The 23,940-nt window shown below is 37.3% G+C and overlaps 1 protein-coding gene and 1 non-coding gene across 2 annotated transcripts; one reads left to right on the top strand and one right to left on the bottom strand.

The window, feature by feature from the left end:
• Positions 1 to 7,615: 7,615 nt before the first annotated feature.
• On the bottom strand, positions 7,616 to 16,827 carry LOC121412615. The gene is made up of 4 exons (XM_041605395.1): positions 16,517 to 16,827; positions 14,793 to 15,121; positions 11,417 to 11,552; positions 7,616 to 7,882 (listed from the first exon to the last, which is right to left on the bottom strand). The coding sequence occupies exons 1-4, from the start codon at positions 16,701 to 16,703 to the stop codon at positions 7,707 to 7,709; spliced, it is 828 nt and encodes a 275-aa protein (XP_041461329.1). The 5' UTR covers positions 16,704 to 16,827; the 3' UTR covers positions 7,616 to 7,706.
• Positions 16,828 to 18,921: 2,094 nt separating this feature from the next.
• Positions 18,922 to 18,993, top strand: TRNAR-UCG. The gene has a single exon. It is a non-coding gene; the product is annotated as a tRNA-Arg (tRNA).
• Positions 18,994 to 23,940: the final 4,947 nt, after the last annotated feature.

Here is a 23,940-nt window from a genome sequence, read left to right on the forward strand (position 1 = left end):
GGGGCGACGGGGACACATTATGTGGTTCATATAGTGAAGTTTGAATTGTTAGATCTATGCACTCGGCATGGGCAGCGGAACGGTTTTCAAAGTGGGGGGCAGGGGGGGGGGGGGCTGACCATGCTAAAAATCACAATCATAATTATGGTCATTTTTACGTTTCTGTACACGGTTTTGGAAAAAATGTGTGTGGGGGGGGGGCTTAAGCCCCCGGCCCCGGTTCCGCGGCCCCTGCTCTGTTTTGCAATGTCTGGAGAGGGTGATCGATGCTATAAACATAAGGATTTTATTAGTAAATCGAATGCATTGATCACATCATGAAATTATGATTAATAAATTTTTTTTATTTACATATTCAGCATCAGTATGATATTATTGATTCGCACTTACTGACAATTCAAGCAATATATTCTTCTTAATTTGTGTAAATATAATATACATGCATGTTCATATCTCTTATTCAAATGACAATCTATATCCGGGGTCTGACATGATCCAACATAGTAAAAATTGTACGAATTCAGGTAACTAAGCTTCCAATTTTATTTGTGAAAAAAAAACCCACTTTGGTATCTAAAACAAAAGCGGAATATTGCAATATCAACTATCAAAATAAAATTGAGCTAATTAATAACTCTGATTTAGTCACAATCTCAAATACACTTTAAAAATTATTTAAACTACGCTGTTTACTATGTGAATCGCGCAGTGGTTTTTTAAACAGTTCAATCAAGTGTTTAAATTCTTAAACAACCATGCTTAAGTTATTGTCATTTCAGATTTTAAACAGCGTTGTTTTAATCATTTTTAACAGTGTAAATCACATGCGCTTTATGATGAAGATAAACTCAAAAGAAAAAGGAAACGAGAATGTTCAACTACTAGTATATGGACTGTTAAAAGATTTTCACCCTTGTGCCTGACCGCTAAAAAACAATATACATATACAGCCTACGGGCAGTTGCGATGTCATTATTCTAAATATACATACACATATAATCTTTTCATGACTGCTTTTTTAATAGGAAAATTACTGAAATATTCGAGCTGAATCAGAAAAATGACATTCATTGACTATAATAATAAATGCACTGACCAATATAACTAGATCACATCAATTTAAATTCAAAACATTTGTTGTCCGTTAAAGCAATAGGTCCCCCGGGGGGGGGGGGGGTCACTCCACATGGACTGCTACCCACCCGTGTCCGACAACCTCAGAACTACATTAACTGAATTTGCAACCCTAAATGGCGTAACACATGATGAGAAAAGCCACCCTAAGTGGCGTAAACATCGAAATCGATTAATTTGATACCATACTGATGACTGATGTTAAATTGAAGTATAATTGGTATATAAATTCAATTTTTTGAAGTTAATTATTGAGACTGAAAGTAAGGCCAACATAGACACCTCTCTTATCCACTTTGAATAGCCATCTTTTAGCCTAAATTAATGAATACAATTGAAAATGTTGCTTGCCTTGACTGACTGATGCATCACTTAGATCTACCGTTCGTTTTACCAATATCATCAAAACTTGAACAAATGGAATCCATGTGAAATAGGAAACTTTTGACGCTTTTTTTTCTGGACGCAGGTGCGTAGCAGGCCATGTCAAGAGTGACCCCCCCCCGGATATAGGTGCTCCCTTTATGTTTATTGCATGACAAAAATATTCTTGACAAAGTAGTAAGTATAACACCCTCTCATATATGCACCCCCCTCTCTCTACACTGTAAAAACTGCGGTGTTAAAACTGACTCCAATTGGTGTTCACAGAGGACCACACCCTGAGGTGTTAAAATTACACCCTAGAGATTAAACATAGCACTAAATAGTGTAAATGTAACAACAAAAGTTGTTTTAATAACACCACCAATTTAACACCGGTGTAAAATATCTGGTGTGGTCCTCTATGTACTCTATGTACACCGGTTAACACCACAGTTTTTTTCTGTGTATCTGCTTCTGTTTTATGTAAGCACCTACTGGATAGGGTCAAATGGTCTAATTGACTATAGTAATTCAGTTAACTTTATTTGACCCTGGCAGTCCAGTGGGTGCTCAATCTATACTCTGTTATGGGTAATTCCATAAAATAATCAACTTTTTTTGTACGTCCGACCCCCATTTTTTCAAGTATTACTTCACTTCATAAACTGACCAAGTCATGGTCATTTGGGAGCATTACAGACTTTCAAAAGAACCAGAAATCAGAGACAGAAAGTTTCATAACTGAAGGTCCCACAAATAGGGGGTCGGACGTACATATATTTTATGGAATTGCCCTAGTATGTTTATTATGTGTTGTACTACAATGTACCAATTTCTTATACTTTTCATTGCCAAAATAAATAATAATAATATATTTTATTATTATTATTGAAGCAATTTAGTCTCTTTAACTTCTTTATGGCAAAAGGATATAACGATATACATGTATATCAAAAATATGAAATACAAACGATCAAATAAGCTAATCAAATTAATAATTCCAGTTCTCTATATAAGCAAAGAGTTTAGTCCGGATGCCACGCCGTAATTTTGAGTGTTATAGGCCTACATTATATAACAAATATGGATGAGTTTAGGAGAGATATTACTAAAATAACTTACTGGTGTCAGAGCCATGATGTGGAGCTATTAAAGAAGAGCCTTCTTCCTGACCTGTCTTGCTCGGATTTACTTCGATGCCAACCACAAAAATAAGTTGCTGCACATCTCAACTCCTCCTCAACGCACCAAACACACAGGTCCTGTCACGGTCACGACCAGTGTCCCTCCCCTCCGGGGGGGGGGGGGGCACTTACATTGACGAGTGGATAGCATTCGCGACCCACAAGACACGTAAAAATGATGTCTTTTTCAAGATAGGGCACATTACCATGATTACGTACGTAATAAAAGTTCCAAAAACACTAAAATAATGAAAAAAGGGTATCTATTTCGCAAGGAAAGCTACGTGCTTAGGGTCAAATTTGCGAGGGTATAAAATGTTTTATAAAGGATGTACTTTTTGCCCCAACAGTCGAGGTGTGGGAGGTTGGGCCGTACTATAAACCCAATGATGTATATGTCGAGAAAGGTAAAAATGACGTCCGTGACATATAGGTGGTTTGAATCAAAATTAATTAAACGGCTGTTTTCGACCTGCCGTACGGCTACCGTAGAGCAAATGTGACCAAGGTATAACACACCTCTCTTATTCCACCAAAGCATTCTAGCCTGAGATCCTATTGTTTTCTTGGGGTTAACTTGGATTGCTAGGATTGCTGAGAATACTAATATTCTCATTCCCATTAATTAAGATGCTTCTAAGATTAAATTCCTGCATGTTCACTTTGTGACATGCATATTGTGGTTTACGTTGTGTTTATTTTCAATTTTAATTGACATTGAGAATTTCCCAAGGTGTGTATAGAACGAATCAATAAATCCTTTTCCCATTCTTTATCCCCTCTCTCTCTTTTGTTTCTAAGATGGATTATTGGAATATGTGATATAATTTTCCGCCATTTTCTTGTTTTATCACTCTTTTAGATAATAGGAAACCAAATGTTTCAGGTTAAATCCTGAACAATATGGATTTCGGCAGTCACATTCTACTGATCTTGCCTTGTTAAAATTTTATGATCATGTTTCCAGTGCTCTTGCAGCTGGTGAAAATGTGATTGGTGTTTTCATGGATCTTAGTAAGGCTTTTGACACACTAGACCACACAATCCTTCTCTCAAAATTGGAACACTATGGAGTCAGGGGTGTAGCTTTAAAATGGTTTACAAGTTATCTAGCTATGAGAAAACAATTTACCTACTGTAACTCATTTAAGTCAGATATCTTGTCTCTGAGATGTGGCGTTCCGCAAGGATCCATCTTAGGCCCTTTGTTATTCCTTGTATATATCAATGATATTTGTGATGTTTCTAATCTTTTTAAGTATACTTTATTTGCGGATGATACAAGTGTGTTCTTATCTCATCGTGAAATCAAAAGTCTTGAACGTACAATTAACTCTGAACTGCCAAAGTTGTATTCTTGGTTTAGAAGTAATATACTCTCTCTCAACGTTATGAAAACGAATTTCATTCATTTTAGTGGTAGGAAATCTAATGATAAGCATTCAATAAATATTTACTTAAACGGCACCCCAATTGAAAGAAAAGCATGTACGAAGTTCCTTGGTGTATATATCAATGAAAAACTTAATTGGAAAGACCAAGTGAATCACATCAGTGCACCAATCTCTCAAAATATCGGTGTGTTGTACAAATTTAGATATTACGTTGCCACCAATATATTATTGATGCTATACAATACTCTTGTTTTACCTTACATTTCATACTGCAATATTCTGTTGGCAACAGCTAAGGGTTTGACAAATAATATTCTTCTGCAAAAGAAAGCTATTCGAATATGTACTCGATCTGGTTTTAGAGACCACACAAATCCTCTGTTTGTAAAACTAAAGTGTTTGAAAGTTGACGACATACATTTTCTTCAAAATGCCATATTCATGTTTCGATATAACGCAGGACTCCTGCCGGTCTCTTTTACTTCTATGTTTCAAACGAATAGTGCAGTTCACTCACACTACACAAGACAGGCATCTAATATACACTTAAACAATCCTCTCACCGCATTAGCCCATAAGTCGATAAGGCATAATGGTCCAGATATTTGGAATTCCTTACCGCAAAGTATTCGCAATTCACGTAAAACATATTCCTTTAAGAAGGCAGTTAAGAGCATGCTCATCTCGAAACTATGATGAAAATGTAGGCATATAATGTTTTCTTCGAAGATAGTTCATGTCGTTGTATTTGCTTGACAAATTATGCATATATTCTTATATAAATTGGGGTACCCTCCTTTCTATTCTTGTGTCATCTTCTCTGTATACTTCTTTGTAAATATTGTATATACATGTACCTGTATTCATCTATACCCTTTCATCAGTTTTTTTTTTTTTTTCTGGTTAGCGTAAAATAATGGTTTTGTAATGACTCAAGCTTCAAGCTTATGTTGCAAGACCTTTGTGTGCTCTGTTAATGAGAGATTATGTAATATTTTCTTTACGTAATATTGTCTTTATGTAATAAACATGTATCACTGTATTTTCATATATGAGATTGTGGATGATGTGAACACACATGAAACAATAAATAAATAAATAAATAAAACAATATAGCCTATAAAGGAAATAACAGTAAATGAGTACCATAGAGAAGCACATTGACGGATGACCATCTGCTCCAATTAACGCATCACTACATATTTTTCAGCCCACAAAACGGCATGACCGTAATGACAAGAGTATTTTTGTGCGATTATTCCCTGATGGGGCATGTTGCAGAAAGAGTTGCCGCTTTAACCCTATCTAGGCCGGGGTATTTTGGGAGTTCATATGGCCGGGGGGGGGGGGGGCTCCCAGCCCCCCTTGAGATCTCGGCCATCGACCGCGCGATCGCGCCGAAAATTGGCACGCAGGTTGTCTAACATATAATTGTTTAGTAATTTATTTTAGGCGAATTGTTATTACGTAATTATGCTAATTTATGTGTAATTAGTATGCAAAATCATACTTTTTCCTCTAACTCCATAAATAAAGCTCCAAATGTTCTAATTTTTGGCACAGAAACTCTTTGTGATGTTCTTAGCAAATGTCCATGAAAAAATTGTGATATCTCTTATGTATTATATTGTTTTTTGTAATTTCTTATGTATTTCCTTTTTTTGGGACCCTTTGTTTTTCATTGTTTTTTCATTGAAATTCGTTATGGGGACTCTTCTAAAATCATAAACAGCATAAAATACATACATTTAGGCCAGCAAAACTAAAAATAATCATACATTTATGATTTTTGGTTCAAAACACAATTTACATTGACTTTGTACACGAAATCACGTTTTTGAGCAATATTTGGTCTGACATGCACTTACATAACGTTGGGTAATTTCAGAACCGCGAACCCAGATGACGCAAAATTGGTCTCAAAAGTTGCGCAAGACTTGAAAGTAAAGAGTCAGCGAGCAGCGCGGTCAAAAAATTTTGCGCGGCAAAAATATCGCGCGACTCGTTGAGGGGGGGGGGGGGGGGCTACGAGGCCCCCCCCCCATCCGGTCTAGATAGGGTTAAACGCAAGTCAAATATCAAGCGCAAGTCCCGAATGCCGGTGCTTCCCTGGCTGAAAATCAAGTTACGCAAGATTTTTTGAGTTGCGTTTGATTGCTTCTCTTTCAGCAAAAGGCCCCATTTAATGTTATATTTCCAATCATGGGCATATCCATCTTTCATGCGCTGATTCAGTGATTTCCTGATCAGATGCCCCCCCCCCTTGGATCAAAGGGAAGAGGAAACAACACTCTCTCTAGTCTCTGGACGTTATAATAAATTGTTTTGTTGGTTTATTTCCAATTCGTTTAATGCCAATTAGTCCAATGGCCAGCTCTTCTGCATTTGGTCCACCATCAGTTCGTCCACTATCCACATGGCTTAATTGCCAATTAAGGCGTCAACTCACCATTTCGCCTAATACCCAATTGGTCCAAATAGCCGTTTAATCCATATACCATTTTAATTTGTCAAATTGGACTAAGTTTTAATTGTGCAAAATGAATGACGATGAATGGATATTAGACCAACTGGTTATGGGACAAAATGGTCATGGACGAAATGGTGATTAGACGAAGTGATGCTTGGACCAAATGGTTGTTAGAGGAAATGCTGAAAGACGTAATGGGATTAGACTAAATGAAACTAGACTATGTGGTGAGTGGACGAGTTAATTTACCGTTTTGCTCAGAAAGCATTACACTCATGCACAGAGTGTGTGTGAAACCGTCTTTTCACTTCCCTTTAATTCACTCAGTAAATAAAACTATAAAAAAAGCAATTAACATGAAGAAGAAGTGACAAGAAAGTTATAATAATAATGGTATTTTATTCAAAGACTGTTCGCAGCAAGAGCTGAATTGTACAGAACTTTTACATAAAAAACAGCATTAAGCATAACAGTATCAAAATAGAATAATAAAAATACACAAAGCATAAAATATCTACTATCATTAATACTTTGGTGGTTAATATGAATCAACAGATTATTTTCAAATATAACTGCAGAGGTTTCAAATTTTGCTTAAGTTTTTGTATCATTTTATTCTTTTAAATCATTTTATCGTATTTTAAGTTTTGATAAACACTTACAGTACCAAAGGCTTTTTTGATTGACAAGAAACGCTGTCCTTGATTTTAAAGTCATTGTTGTGCAATTATTTGGACTGGAGGGTCGGGTCAAGAATGTTAAATTTACAGACAATTTCTGTATAATCTTTTATGTACAAACTTGAGACAAGCCTAAAGTTTACGAGAGGGGAAAACAGATTCTTTATTCTAAATATAACCAATAAAGAACAGACTACACATTTAAAAAAAATGTATATTGGGTTTTCCTATCTGTTTGAAAAGTTGAAACATTTTCCGTCCAATTTGGAGTCAGAAAAATATCATCAATTATTAAATGTTGATGCACCAAATATAACCATGGAAAATGCAAAAGCAAAAATGGTAAAATGTGGATTATTCGGTTAGAGTATAAAAAAAAACTCTATCCTACTACTGTATCATAAAACGTGAAAGTTTCCTGTGTTTCAAAAAACCGAGGGCTTCATTCGTTTACATCGGGTCACCAACCTGACGAGTGTCATTCCTTGGTAGCCACAATGGTCATAGTTTTGGCCCTTCCCAGTTCACCTTGGTAAAAATTACCAGACCTCTTTGGAGTGACGTCACACATCCATTTGTACACGTCATCGATGAATTCATCTTGGTGTTCCACAGGGATGTTCTTTATCGGGTAAAACACGCAACGTAATTGTTCTGTATAACAAACATTGATAAGAAATATAACGATATACGGTAAAGTCACAAGACAATGTCAAAAATCATATTATCAGAGTTGAATATCGGCCATATAACCACTCACCCTATGACATTTTGGGTTGCTCCATGGGTGTCGATTTCTTGTGATGATTGGGGGGATGATCGGCGAGGGCGAGAAGTGATCGAGCAAGGGGGGGGGGGGCGGTATTCCCCTCCCACGGTAGGGACTTTTCAAGAAATTGACATGCTAAAATCGCATTCTAGAGCATATTGAAATTACTTTCTAGCCTTCCTAATAATAATAATAATAATAGCCAATTTTTATAAAGCGTTTTCCCAGAATGGCCCAAAGCGCGTTACAGCATATTATTACCCCGGTCATTGGATTCATTTCAATCCCGCACGAAAATTGCACAATTTCCACTCCCTGGGGAGCATTCCTTGCATTCATCGCAGCCTCATTATGGCGCTGGCAAAATCAAACATACAATATCTTTCACATCCTACGGGGTACCCATTTAGCACCTGGGTCGAGCTATATATAGGCCATCATAATGGTAGTCAACTTTCACTATTAAATTACCAAACATTGTTTAGGACTTTTTTCTCGTTAGCCATGAAGACAATCAATGATGCGAGCGCGGAGCGCGAGCTGAATTTTTTTTGACATTCCGACCTAAAATAAGGCAAACGCCAAGCGTGGTCTTGAAGAGGCTGCATGTCAAAACTATAGGTCATGTCATTAGTGGAACAAACAGATGCAAAAAGCCTCCGAACATACAGTACCAGTCAGATATCTTTAATACCTGTTTCGAAGCTATAGAAAGTTATTGTGTGTACAACACAGCACAATGCCAGTCATGGAAAGTTCATTGACCTTATTCAAATTCAACTCACATTCGAACTTGACCTGCACCTTCAAGAGATGGACCTCTTGTATGAATTTGGCAATCCTACCTCGAAGATATAGAAAGTAATTGTGTGTACAGCACAGCACAGTGTCAGTCATGGAAAGTTCATTGACCTTTGACCTTATTCAAATTCGGCTCACATTCGAACTTGACCTGCACCTTTAAGAGATGGACCTCTGTTATGAATTTGGCGATCTCACCTCGAAGCTATAGAAAGTTATTGGGTGTACAACACAGCACAGTGCCAGTCATGGAAAGTTCATTGACCTTTGACCTTATTCAAATTCAACTCACATTCGAACTTGACCTGCACCTTCAAGAGATGGACCTCTTGTATGAATTTGGCAATCCTACCTCGAAGATATAGAAAGTAATTGTGTGTACAGCACAGCACAGTGCCAGTCATGGAAAGTTCATTGACCTTTGACCTTATTCGAATTGACTCATATTCGAACTTGACCTGTGCCTTCAGGAGATGGACCTCTGGTATGAATTTGGTGATCCCACCTCGAAGCTATAGAAAGTTATTGGGTGTACAACACAATTGTGCCAGTCATGGAAAGTTCATTGACCTTTGACCTTATTCAAATTCGACTCATATTCGAACTTGACCTGTGCCTTCAGGAGATGGACCTCTGGTATGAATTTGGTGATCCCACCTCGAAGCTATAGAAAGTTATTGGGTGTACAACACAATTGTTGACGACGACGACGACGCCGGAAATAGTGATAGGATGATAGTGATACGCTCAGCTACGCAGGTGAGGCAAAAACTGGGCACTCTAAGCACTTTAAAAACATGAACAGGATAGGTATTTAACAATTGATGCGAAGGCAAAACGTGAGCTGAACATTTTTGACGTTTTGACCCCCCCCCCAAAAAAAAGAGAATTGTAAGCACTTTTGTAATCATGAGCTGGATAGGTTATATAACTAAACGATTGATGCGAGCGCGAAGCGCAAGCAGAAAAAGAGTTTTTTTTTACCTAAATCGGGACACTCTATTTATACTTTGTTAATCATGAAAGCTAGCTTGGCTGGTATATTCCTATATAGGCCTATAATGCGAGCGCGAAGCGCGTGCAGAAAATTGTTGATATTCTGATCTGAAATTAGATTTTAGCATTTTTTAGATAAAGAACAATCTGCGTATCTCAATAAACATGCTTGTGCGTGTTCTAGATTTAGACCATAAACATATAAATGAAATCAATAATGCGAGCGCGAAGAGTGAGCTGAAAATATGTGATATTCCGAACTGAAATATGGTGAATTTAAGCACTATATCAAGCACTGTGTAGGAAAATTGTGAAGTGGATATGGATCACACTTAATAAACGATGCGATATTCTAAGAACATTCGTCATCATATGAAAATGAGGACTATCTTCCTCCTCCCACATGTCCTAGGTGCAAGATGAAACTTGTCGATATTCCATTCTGAAAATATGGACACTTTTATTACTATAGAAATTAGTTAAAATATTATTTACTTATCATTCTAATAAGCCTATTTAATAGTGCTAAATGTGCTGATTTCAAGGCCAGAAAATTTGATATTTTAAGCACTTTTGTTATCATGAATAGGAAGCATGGGTAAATATTTTTTTTAACGATTGATGCAAGGACCAATCACGAGCCGCAATTTTTCATTGATAAACTGTCATGAAAAAGCAATTTTAAGATGTTTTAGAATTTAGGTATACATACAAACAAAATACGAGCGCATAGCGCTAGCTGATGCGTTTGACAATCAGCCCTGATAAGGGATATTTTTAGAACTTTATGGAATACACGAAGAGGATAGGTACTTGACAAATCAAATAATGCGAGCGCGCAGCGCGAGCTGAAAATGTTGATATTCAGATCACAAAACGGACATTTTACAAAGCACCTTTTTAAAGATTAATTTGTAAGTCAAACAAAATATTGAAAGCTCGATGTCCGAGATGAAATATGGTTTGTATATTGACTTCAAAACTGGATATTTAAGCTTTATATAATATATCAGCCTATTGAGCAAGATATATATCATCGAACAAGCAATGCGAGCGATTGGAGCGAGCGAAAATTTAATATAGTGCTATGATAGTTTTTTTCCAAGTCTTCCCCTCATCCTATTCTCTTCATTCCTCTTTCTTCTCTTTTTATTTTCCTTTTTTTCTTTTCTTTTCTCCTCTCTTTTCCTTTTTTTCTCCCCTTTTTTGTTCCCCCAATAGGGGGACCCAGGCCCGTCGATCTGCCTATGAATTAATATATAATGCATATATATTTTTTTAAAACAATTTTGCTTTTATGCAACATCAAAATAAGAGAGGGCCTAAAAGTATGCATTTATTTAACGCTCATGAGATTACCCTATATCAACAAGTTCACTTACCACACACAGATGAATGTGTTAACTGTTTTTAAAACAGACTTGTCAACTTCAGAAAACTGAATTGGGAAACGATTTTTTTTTGGGGGGGATATATCCTCCATTCCCCCCCCCGGATCTATACCCATGGGTTGCTCAACATTATTCAGCTTGATAAAATAAATAACGTCACCCGGATACCTTAAGTGTCCCCCGACCCTGAACCACATTTACTGATCTATGTAAATCACGTGCAGAACTTACTTTTGATGTCACTTTCCTTCCATTCAATCCAAGGGGGTTGCTTCACCTCTGAATGTTCAATGATGAAACCCACTGATCTCATAAGGTCCAGAAAACCCTCAGTACTCTTTGTTGGAAAAATCTCGTAGTTGCATTTCTGGAGACAAGTATTGCGTGTGACAAAAAAAGGACGAAAAAATAATGAAAAAAAAAACAACTCAACATTCATGAAATTTGAATGTTATTATGAAAGATTTGTGCTCCTTTTGTCGGTTTAGTCATTTATAAGCTTCTTGATAGCACTTTGTTGCTTATCAAGTTTTAACCCGTATCACGGGTGTAAATCCGATCGGGGATGGGGGATACACCCCCACTTTTCGGAGAGGGGATATGTATGTACAAGCACCCCCCCCCACTTTTCAAGATAGAATCTCTTTTTTTTTTAAATCATCAAATGGTTAATCCTACTGTTATAATGTGCGGATTTATTTGCTATTAAAGTGCTTAAATTGGCATGGGGAGGATTTCGTGAAAGGACTTGTCGGATATTTTTATCTGACAAGTCCAATATTATCCGTGACAATTCCCTACGTTTAGTTTATTGAAAAGGTTATATACACTGCATCATGGGAGTTTAGTATATAATAAGTCCGAATAATAATAATAATAATAATTGGCATTTATATAGTGCTTTACCAATCTACGACTGTTCAAAGCGCTTCACAATTATTATTACCGGGTCACTGGATTCATAGCATTTCAAGCAGCCTGTTTACAATGGTTTAGCGCACACTTGCTAAACCAACCACAATAACCAAGCGATTCCAATGACTTTTATACATGTATATGTTTATAACTTCCTGTAAATACACTTCCATGAATATGGTGGGGGGGGGGTGTCATGTAGTATATTCGTGGAAGTGGGGGATTTTGTAAAAAATATATTTTGCCCATCGTATATTCTTCAAGTTGAGTCTTCGATGAATTACTGATGACATTGATCAAATCAATGCCATTAATGAAACACATCTTTACCATTGATTTTTATCCATTTAAAGGGGACTTTAAATTACATCAATTAACACAACAATGCAATAAATACTTCAAAAATTAATTTTGCTCAACATTCGGAATGCTGCATCACCTTCTAATAAAATCAGAGTATTCATAATATTTCCTTTTATATACATCATTGTGATATTTCCACGTTTTTGGAAGTTTATATTGTGACCCGTGGTGGCCTATAAATATGATCATTTTGTATGGCACCCTTATTTCCGATAATCATGGTCCTATTTTTATTTTTCTCTCATCTCACCTTTAACTAGTGAGCAAATAAGTTTTCACTGAACAAAACTCGATCATTATTAATTCCTATTTGCTCTTTAAAAATATATTTCTTGTTTACATTCTTCTATAAGTTTACATTGTGATTTTATACCCTTATCTTCTTTATAAATAACTAATGCATATAATTTTAAACGACTTACTGAAGAAAAAATTTCGAGGCTCGCTCATTACGCTCACTCGCCGCAATTTCTCCTATAATTACACTCCCGTGAATGACGATTTGATAATCATTCTTTCTTCTAGCTATGGAAAAATTGCTCGCTCTCTCGCATTTGGATTATGAGTGAAACCCAGTAGTTTACATCACAACAAACCCGTTACAATATAGCCATTGAATAAACCAACAAAAATCGTGATATTCCTTCAAGTGAAAGATGGAAGTATTGTGTTAGGGCACTGAAAACGATTTTTTGATCGGGGTGATGATGTAAATATGACAAGCAAAAAACAAATATTAAAAAGAAGTGCACTGAAAATATTATGGAAGGTCATTTTGCTCCTGAGAAATTTTACAAGCAAAAAAAAAAACGTTTTCAATAAAAAATCGAGATCATTTTGGTTACATCTTTATCATTTTTTTTCTTCTCATCTACCAGAATTACAGGGGTGCTGCGTGTATATATTCTCCATAGGCAGCACGGCCAGCAATTATGACGGCCATCTTTAAATTTTTATAGATTTTTCTTTTTTTACTTTTTAACAAAATACCATGCATATTTTCAATATACATTACTGGATATTGCTCTGAAAAGATACCAGTGTGCATGTGACTCTTCCTGTGACAAGAGATTAGCTAATCTCTTGTCACATTATACCGAATTGCTTCTTGGATTTTACATCAATGCCTTGCTCTATACCATGTCTGCTGCATATACTTCATCGTAATTCTCAATCTAGGGAAATCTGAACAATGACAGGACTCTTTGCTCTGATTGTAAGCTCAGACACCAATGATAATATAATATTTCGCTATGAACTTTTGAATTTTGGGTGCATTGTACTGTTATTGTCTATAAAAAGTGGATTTAACTGAACTGGTTTTAACACTGATCTAGGACTTTGTTTACAACGACTTTCTTCTCTTCAGATTTTGAGTGCTGTCAATAATGAACATACGGCCACAACAATAATTGCTGTTAAAAAAAGGTATTAAAACTACAACGTCAGTGTTTAAAGAGGATGATCACACCAATCATTGTACACTACAGTGTGTCCAACATAAAAATGTTAATGACACTTTAATTAAGTATAATATGAAATCATTAAACCCTATTGTATATTCGTTAATTTATGTAATCGTAAATTTGCATTTTTCATGCAACTGGCTTGAATTTCATGCGATATGATTCATTAAACAAAGAAATATGAACCTTCTTTAATAACTCATTAGAAAAACCTCTCAATCCAAGTTTTGTTATTGCGTTGAAGAGAATTAATGACGTCTGCATTTACTCATTTTTATTTCCTTTTTTTTTAGATTTTCGGCCCACATCTCAAGAGTCGATACTTAAATTTAAAAGGAAAATGAAGGTTTAAGAAGACTGGCATCACATCTTTAACCAAACGTGATTAATCAAACATGAAATTGACTTTAAACCAATGGGATGCACAGATAGTGAATTGCGATTGATTTTCAGTTGTTTTCAAACGCAACCTTTTCTGCAACAGGCCTGGACTAGCATTATGCAATCGAGAACATTCTGTGAAAATATTTGATCCGAATAAAGAAATATCTATTTTGTCACTGGTTCTTGAGTTCAGAATCCATCATGAGCTGACGGTTTGCTTCGTCAGAGATGTTGCTTATACGTCTTCGTCAGGAGTTTATTACAAAACCCTTGACGAAGACGTAATATGAATCCTTGTCGAATATACTCCTGACGAAGACGGAAGACGTCGAAAATTTTACTACAATAATTTCGTAATTTGAAACCCCCAAACCCCACACACATTAACTTTACTACTATCACTGAAGCCATTAAGCCAATACCATGAATACGTGAAACTGTCAACTGTAGGCTAGGATATTATTATGCTGCATACATACCTGTAGATATTGCCCCCATTTTGGATGTTTTCTAATCCATACATCGCAGGTTTCACCGTAGGGACTCCATTCTGAAACAAGTTGGCAATGTGCAGGGATATCAAGGAGGAATATACCTCCTGGATTAAGACACTGGTAGATATTCTTTAAGACACTCTTCTTGTCAGAGCACCAATGAAGAGCTGTCAAACTCAGAATTTTATCGAACTTTTCCCGCCAGTCGGTAAGAAGAGGACCAAACGTCTGCGCGTCTTCTTCAAAGTATCGTATATTGTGCCCTGAGTTTTCAAATCTAGCGAACTCCACCAATCCGTGAGAGATATCTAGGCCTGAAAAAATAAATCATTTTAGAATCTCTATAAGGCACAAATATCGATAGCCTGGCAGGTACAGGGGGTTGAATGGTATGATTATATTTAGAGAGATTTCTGTAAGATTTTATTCTGTATTTTAATCCTTGTGATTATAAATCGTTAAAAATATATGACAGACCGATTCTTACTTTCCTTTTAAAATGATCATTTTAAATTTGTTTTGCATGGATTCCGATTCAATTATATTAATGATTTTGTATTATTCATTACTTTTGCATGATTGTTATGTATAATGAGGACATTTTGGGAACACTCATGCGGTCCTTCTGACCGGAGTGGGGGGGGGGGGGGAGGAGGGGCGGGATATAGCCACAATTAAACTACGTTATCTATGAAATGATTATTGATTTGTCCTATAGCTGTCTGACCCCCTGGATGATTTGAACATTGGATACTACTGCCATGACTGCCTTCATTGGGTTGATCTCCGAAAGCAACGGAGGAAGAGATTCAGGAAGAAGAAGAAGATAATGGGGACAAGACTGGTCCAGGTGAGGAAATGGACCTGTGTTGTAAAGGTCAAGTCCACCTCAGAAAAATGTTGATTTGAATCAATAGAGAAAAATCAGACAAGCACAATGCTGAAAATTTCATCAAAATCGGATGTAAAATAAGAAAGTTATGACATTTCAAAGTTTCGCTTATTTTCAACAAAATAGTTACATGAACGAGCCAGTTACATCCAAATGAGAGAGTCGATGATGTCACTCACTCACTATTTCTTTTGTTTTTTATTGTTTGAATTATACAATATTTCAACTTTTACGAATTTGACGATTAGGACCTCCTTGCCTGAAGCACAAAATGTTAAAATAATGGAATTCCACGTGTTCAGGGGGAATGAAACTTCATTTCACATGACAATGACGAGAAAATAAAAATATTTCATATTTCATATAATAAAATACAAAAGAAATAGTGAGTGAGTGATGTCATCAACTCTCTCATTTGGATGTAACTGGCTCGTTCATATAACTATTTTGTTGAAAATTAGCGAAACTTTAAAATGCCATAACTTTCTTATTTTACATCCGATTTTGATGAAATTTTCAGTGTTATGCTTGTTGATTTTTTCTCTTTTTATTCAAATCAAGTTTTTGTTGGGGTGGACTTGTCCTTTGATATATTCATTTTTAATTGAGTGAGCCTAGTTCGAGTAAAAAATATCCTACTTTCAACAGCGATATTTTCACATTTTAGAGACTTTAAATCGTAATACAAGGTATGGTAGGAGATATGGCAGGGAATGATGCTTTGCTTAATAACCCTCACAGAGCCGCGCCTAGCCCAAAAGAAAAAAAGCAACGCAAAACTTTCAATACCTCATAATGAAATGGCTTAATTTCTTACCAGTGACTGAGTTTACAAGAGGAGACAACATTTTGCAAAGCCTTCCAGAACCACAGCCAACATCGAGTACGTCGTCGTTTTCATCGAAATCGATCCATTTCAAAGCTTCATCACGAAGTCGACTCTGTATACAAACGGAACTTATCAAATCATATTCCCGTGCTAGTTCTACTGTGTCAGCATTCATCTTGCCTTGCTTTGAATGTCCGAAATAAGTTGAAAAGATCAGTGCAGAAAATTGAGCAAAGCTTTAAATCATCTTTGCATTAAATACATATAGGCCTACTAGTACTGGCAGTGGCGGACCATGACCCGAGGAGACAAAGCATTGGAGGGTCACTTGCATTAAACTGAACAATGCTGTGCCCCTCTAATGCTTTGTCTCCTCCGGTCACGGTCCGCCACTCAGGGGCGGCTCCAGCTTTTTATAAAGGGAGGGGGGTTGGGGTGGTATGCGAGGGAGCGTAGCGACCGAGTCCAAGCGAGCCGAGCCTGTCCCCCTCGCTACTGTCCCCCCTCCCTGTTCTCCCCCTCCCTACTGTGGGAGGGGGACATCCCCCTCCCACAGTAGGGAAATTTTTTGAAAATCTGTGTGTGAACACGGCGTTTTCTTACATCTAAAACATCACTATTTTTGGTATAGAGGTCGTTGCCAAATTAACCCCCATGAAAATCTGTAAAATTAAGTTTAAAAAAAGATAAGATTTAAAAAAAATGGTCCCCGGATTTTTTTTGGGGGGTTGCAACCCCCACCCCCCTCTAGATGGTCCCCGCTTCTGGCCACTGCCTACTGGTCACTTGCCATCGCTATAATTCCAAAGGCCTTATTAAAAAAGATTAAGCCTTTGAACTCGCGTAGCAGGATGTCCAGACGTGGACATTCGAATGAGGAACATATTAAAGAAGGCCATGGATCGAAATTCACACGGTTTTCCTATTAGGATGCCACCGTGCCTGGCCGTCTGCTTTGTCTGTTTAGCCAATATTTCGGGTGGGGGGGGGGGGGGGGCGTGAACAAATTATTTCTAGTATTAACTAGTTTTTTATGTGTGAAATATAATCCCCTAAACAAGTTTTTCGCGGGCTTCATGTACACATTTTGGCCCCTAAACAAGTTATCGACAAAATCCCCTAAACAAGTTTTGTTAAATATTCATCATGGGTACTTCATCCCCGCCATTGCAGTTAGGGTTAAAATACCTGCACAATCGTGAAAAACCCGAACACTTTTCAGAAACGTGGAGGAAAAAGTCCCGGGGACAAAGCTTAGAAGGAAAAAGCATACCCTAAACACGTATGGATAGTCTTTACAAAAAAAATCTTTGAAAAACCATAACCTAAATACGTTTGACCCCGCGATTGACAATTGGCCAGTCTTACAAAACCAGCTTTAAAAAAAAACCCAGGTGTTTTTTGTTATACCCTTAACAAGTGCACGCGCGGCCAACACCCCACCCCACCCGTGTTTTGGTCACGCATGTGTACAGTACGAGCACTTTTAGAAACGTACGTCGACATAGACGACTGATACTAGATGACGTCACCTTTTGGCCTGCCATATATGCCTCAGGTCCTCACACACGTCCACTATCAGAATCGAGAACCTCGCCACATTCATTTTGCGGTTCTCCTAAATCACAGTCGACGTGCAGGTGACGTGACTGAGTGACGTCATTTCAACCGCTCAAGCTCAGCATAAAGATCAACCTTTCCCTTTCAAAACACAGTTTTCAGTGACTTTTCACACAGTTAATGTAGGTTGTACGACGCATTATATGTTTATCATATTTTAAATTGCTTTCTGATCTCCAAATATATATCGATATTATATCCTAACTCGCGTAAAAAGGAATCAAAGCAAGTGAAAGGGCATGTGTGCATATGTTGCACCCTCGCATCACCCGACCGGGTCGCCAGGCGATGGTACTCCAGGGAAGGGTTTCATCAATATTTTCATCCGACAAGTTGTCAGATCTGACATCTTTCCATGATTTTGATTGGCTGAGAGGCACCGTTCCTATGATAACTGTCGGATAAAATGGGACTTGTCGGATAAAACGTCCGACAAGTCCTTTCATGAAATGCCCCCCCCCCCGATCTTCCGGGTCGGGCAGCGTGATGTCATGACCCACCGGTTATCGCACTGTTTCACTATGGAAGCAGGAGACCGTCAAAAACACGGATATACGTCGTGTCGTAATTCAATTTACTACACGACGTAAATAATTACGTCATGTAGCAATTCAAATTACTACACGACGTAAATAATTGCGTCGTGTACTAATTATTTACGTCGTGTAGTAATTTGAATTTCACCCGACAAAGGAAATTATATAATTGGTATAGTGTCGAAAATCTGTCTATCTGACGGTCAATCGGATTGGGTTCGGCCTAGCCACTAACCCGTCTCTGTGGTCTAGTGGTTAAGGCACCGGCGTTCGAAGCTGGGGGCCCGGGTTCGATTCCCGGCAGAGACATTTTTTCGGCATCACCAATTTTCCCAAAGGGTAGATAGCTCTGGGGAACCTTGATTTAAGCTACGCCTACCATTGTTCTCTTCATCCATTTCTTTACAATATTTAAATAAAAAAGAGTTGCTGTTGTACATGTATAACTTTACACACACACACACACCCTCTCTCTCACACACACACACACACACACACATATATATATATATATATATATATATATATATATATATATACATATATATATATATTTTTATATATATATATTTTATATATTACAAAATTCACAAATTACCTCGTTTAGCGAGATAATAGAGCCAACATAATTGGATTAACTCCCTTTTTACTCATCGTCATACCCTTCTGGTGTCTGTTATCTCTGAGTCTTCGACGATCCACTTTTTATATACATCATTGTGATATTTCCACGTATTTTGGAAGTTTATTGTGGCCTGTGGTGGCCTATAAATATGATCATTTCATATGGCACCCTTAAATCATGATCCTATTTTTGTTTTTCTTCTCATCTCACCTTTAACTAGTGAGCAAATAAGTTTTCACTGAACAAAACTCGATCATTATTAATTCCTATTTACTCCTTAAAAACATATTTCTTGTTCACATTCTTCTATAAGTTTACATTGTGATTTTATACCCTTATCTTCTTTATAAAATAACTAATGCATATCATTTTAAACGACTTACTGAAGAAAAAATTTCGAGGCTCGCTCATTTCGCTCATTCGCCGCAATTTCTCTTATAAATACACTCCGTGAATGACGATTTGATAATCATTCTTTCTTCCAGCTATGGAAAGCTTGCTCACTCTCTTCGCTCGCTCGCATATTGTGGATTATGAGTGAAACCCAGTAGTTTACATCACAACAAATCCGTTACAATATAGCCGTTGAATAAACAAACAAAAACCGCGATAATAGTCCTTCAAGTCAAAGATGGAAGTATTATGTCAGGGCACTGAAAACGATTTTTTTTTATCGGGGTGCTGATGTGAATAAGACAAGTCAAAAAATAAATATTAAAAAGAAGTGCACTGAAAATATTATGGAAGGTCATTTTGCTCCTGAGAAATTTGACAAGCCCCCCCCCACACACTATAAGAAATCGAGATCATATTGGTTACATCTTTATCATTTTTTTCTCATCTTTCAGAATTACAGTGGTGCTGCGTGTATACATATTCTCCATAGGCAGCACGGACAGCAATTACATTTTTATATATTTGTCTTTTTTTTAACTTTTTAACAAAATACCATGTATATCGTCAATATACATTACTTGATATTGCTCTGAAATGATACCAGTGTGCCTGAGACTTTTCCTGTGACAAGAGATTAGCTAATCTCTTGTCCCCGGGGGCCACTTACATCGACGAGTGGATACCTTGCGCGACCAAAAAATCACGTAGAAGGGATGTCTTTTTTAAGATAGGGCACGTTACGTACACAACGTGATAAGGGTGTCAAAAACACAAAAATAATGAAAAAAAGGGTATCTATATATTTCGCTAGGAAAGATACGTGTTAGGGTTAGATTTGCGAGGATGATAAAACACAATTAAAATGTTTCATTAAGGATGTCCTTTCTGCCCCAACACTACGTGTTTAGAGTCTTATTTGCGCGAGCTGTGGAAGGTGGTGCCATATATACTAAACCAAATGATGTGTAAAGCGAGGTGTAAAGGTAAAACTATCGCTGTACTTGTTTAGGGGTTCATTTTAGGGAATACTTGCCATGAGTATCGTTTTGTTTCCAATACGTGTTAAAGGTAGGGTTTCACACTCCAATACTTGTCAAGGGGTGCATTTTCAGAATATGGAAAATGCGTGTTTAGGGTGCTTTTTGAGACCCCATGGTCGCGCATGGTATCAAACCGTCAATGGAAGTGGCCCCCGGACTCTTGTCACACCATACCGAATTGCTTCTTGGATTTTACATCAATGCCTTGCTCTATACCATGTCTGCTGCATATACTTCAAATTTTCAAGCTCTTCTGGGGTAGGGATCGTCCCTTGCATGGGTTGTGACTCGTCAGGGGGGGGGGGCAGACTACCCCCTGCCCCCCGTAGGTACGCTAGTGGACTGCATGTAAGCTCAGACACCAATGATAATATAATATTTCGCTATGAAATTTTGAATTTTGGGGGCATTGTACTGATGGTAATGTCTATAAAAAGTGGATTTTAACAGTTTTAACACTGATCTAGGACTTTCTTTAAAACGACTTTCTGTTCTTGATATTTTGAGTGTTGTCAATAATGAACATACGGCCACAACAAGAATTGCTGTTTAAAAAAAACACTTTCGTTAAACTACAACGCCAGTGTTTAAAGAGGATGATTACACCAATCATTGTACACGACAGCGTGTTCCACCAAAAATGTTAATGGCACTTTAATAAGGAAAATAGTGTGAAATTATTATATCCTATTGTATATAATATATTCAATCGTAAATTAGCATTTTTCATACAACTGGCAGGGCCCTGGGAACGATATTTGAATGGGGTGCTGATGTAATTTGACAAGCGAAAAAAAAACCTCACTAAATATGAAGGTCATTTTGGTCCCGATTAAGGGGGGGGGGGTATTTTGTGTTACATTTATCAATTACTCACATCTATTACAATCCCAGGGGGTGCTGCCAATAGATAATAATACACCCAGCACCCCCAGGTAATTCCCAGGGCCATGTTTTATGACTATGTACACAGTAATATACCCCTGTATATATAGCCCGTAATCCGAAAACGTAAACGGGTTCGTTAATCTGAACATTTGTGGTTATTGCGAAGGTTCGTTATTCCGAAGGTTCGATAATCCGAAAACGAAATAAGGTTCAATGTTCCGAAGGTTCGTTAATCCGAAAACAAAATAAGGTTCGTTGTTCCGAAAGTTCGTTAATCCGAAAACGAAATAATGTTCGTTGTTCCGAAGGTTTGGACGTCCGAAAACGAAATAAGGTTAGTTAATCATTTAGTTTTCGGACTAACGAACCTTCGGAATTACGAACCTCATTTCTTTTTCAGATTAACAAACCTTCGGAAAAATACGAACCTTCGGAAAAACGAACCTTCGGAATATCCGAGCCTTCGGAATAACGAAGCTTCGGAATTACGAATGTATGCGGATAGATACACACCTTCTTTCTTACACCTGAAATTTTTCTCACTCGCCGCATTATCCAATAATCAAACCTTATGAACGACAATTTTGGTCACCATGTCTTACAACTACTGAAAATTTGCTCGCTTGCTTCGCTTTGCTTGTTAGTTCAGTAGATTATAACACAAGTTCAATAAAATAATAGCCATTGAAAAAAAATTGTGAGAGGGCTTTAACTGAAAGACAACTAGGATTTTGTACACGGTTATATACCCCCGTATACATAGCCCTAGCTAGGTGTGGGGATGTCCCCCGATTTGTTTAATTTTCAGGTCAATTTACGCCAGTGACCCGAACTAAGCCCCCCTAATTTATATACATGAAGTGTGCACGGGACACAACCACAACCCCCCCCCCCCCTCCCCACGGTTTACTTCGTCAGAGATGTTGCCTCTACGTCTTCGTCAGGAGTTTACTACAAACCCTTGGCGAAGACGTTGTCGAAGATGTAATAAACTCCTGACGAAGACGCAAGACGTCGAAAATTTTAGTATTTTACTGCAATAATTACCTTATTTGGACCCCCCCCCTCAACCCCCCACACATTAACTTTACTTCTATTTAGCCAATACGGTGACACTGTCAACTGTGGGATATTATTATGCTGCATACATACCTGTAGATATTGCCCCCATTTTGTATGTTTTCGAATCCATACATCGCAGGTTTCACCGTAGGGACTCCATTCTGAAACAAGTTGGCAATGTGCAGGGATATCAAGGAGGAATATACCTCCTGGTTTAAGACACTGATAGATATTCTTTAAGACACTCTTCTTGTCAGAGCACCAATGAAAAGCTGTCAGGCTCAGAATTTTATCGAACTTTTCTCGCCAGTCGGTAAGAAGAGGACCAAACGTCTGCGCGTCTTCTTCAAAGTATCGTATATTGTGCCCTGAGTTTTCAATACTCGCGAACTCCACCAATCCGTGAGAGATATCTAGGCCTGAAATAAAATCAGTTTAGAATCTCTAAGGCACAAATATCAATCGCCTGGAAGGGAAAGGGGGGGGGGGGTTAATGGTTATGATTATATTCAGAGAGATTTCTAGAAGAATTTATTTTATATTATAATCCTTGTGATTATAAATTGTTAAAGATATATGACAGATTGATTCTTTCTTTTCTTTTAAAATGATCATTTTAAACTTGTTTTGCATGGCCAATAACACACAAAAGAAATTAATTACATTTTGGCAATTTTTGTCTATATATATATATATTTATGTTAGAAATGTAAAAATCAATACTCTCACTAAAAATTAGCATTCTACCAGCAGTATAAAGTGAGTAAGAGGCAAAAACATCAACAAAAACCAAATTTAGGGCAAATTCCATATGTTTATTTGCATATTCAACTACGAAAGAAATGTATATAGACAATTAATTTTTTGAATTTTTCTACTATACCGTCTTGCAGTTTACATTCGGCTCTACGCACGTGCAAAATTTCACCGCGATCGCGCAATCAGTGGCCGAGTTGTGAGGGGGGGGGGGGGGTCTATTCTGCCCCAGTACATCCTGGTCCGACATAGCCCAGTTAAAATAGGGTTAAAGGTAAATATTTGCTAAGAATTGTTTGGACGTCACATTGGTCATGCTTGCTTAGTAAGGTCAAGTTGTCATCCGTATCTTTTTCGGGATGTATCGTAACCTAGGTGTCATTTTAGATTATGGAATGTCCATGTCAAATCAAATAACCAACATTTGTAGGTCTGTAAGGTATCAGCTCCTTATTATTGGGTTCATCAGAAAATATTTGTCAAAATCTG

The sequence above is a fragment of the Lytechinus variegatus genome, chromosome 4 (genome assembly GCF_018143015.1).
Source record: "Lytechinus variegatus isolate NC3 chromosome 4, Lvar_3.0, whole genome shotgun sequence".
Lineage (NCBI taxonomy): Eukaryota > Metazoa > Echinodermata > Echinoidea > Temnopleuroida > Toxopneustidae > Lytechinus > Lytechinus variegatus.

Bases quoted from the DNA above. Each gene is read 5' to 3' on its own strand.
- LOC121412615 (XM_041605395.1), bottom strand. From the start codon at position 16,703: ATGAATGCTGACACAGTAGAACTAGCACGGGAATATGATTTGATAAGT. The intron at 15,122-16,516 runs GTAAGAAATTAA...TTATTTTTTCAG, and splicing joins TCTTGTAAACTCAGTCACTG to GCCTAGATATCTCTCACGGA. The intron at 7,883-11,416 runs GTAAGTTCTGCA...TTTGTTATACAG, and splicing joins GAAGGAAAGTGACATCAAAA to AACAATTACGTTGCGTGTTT.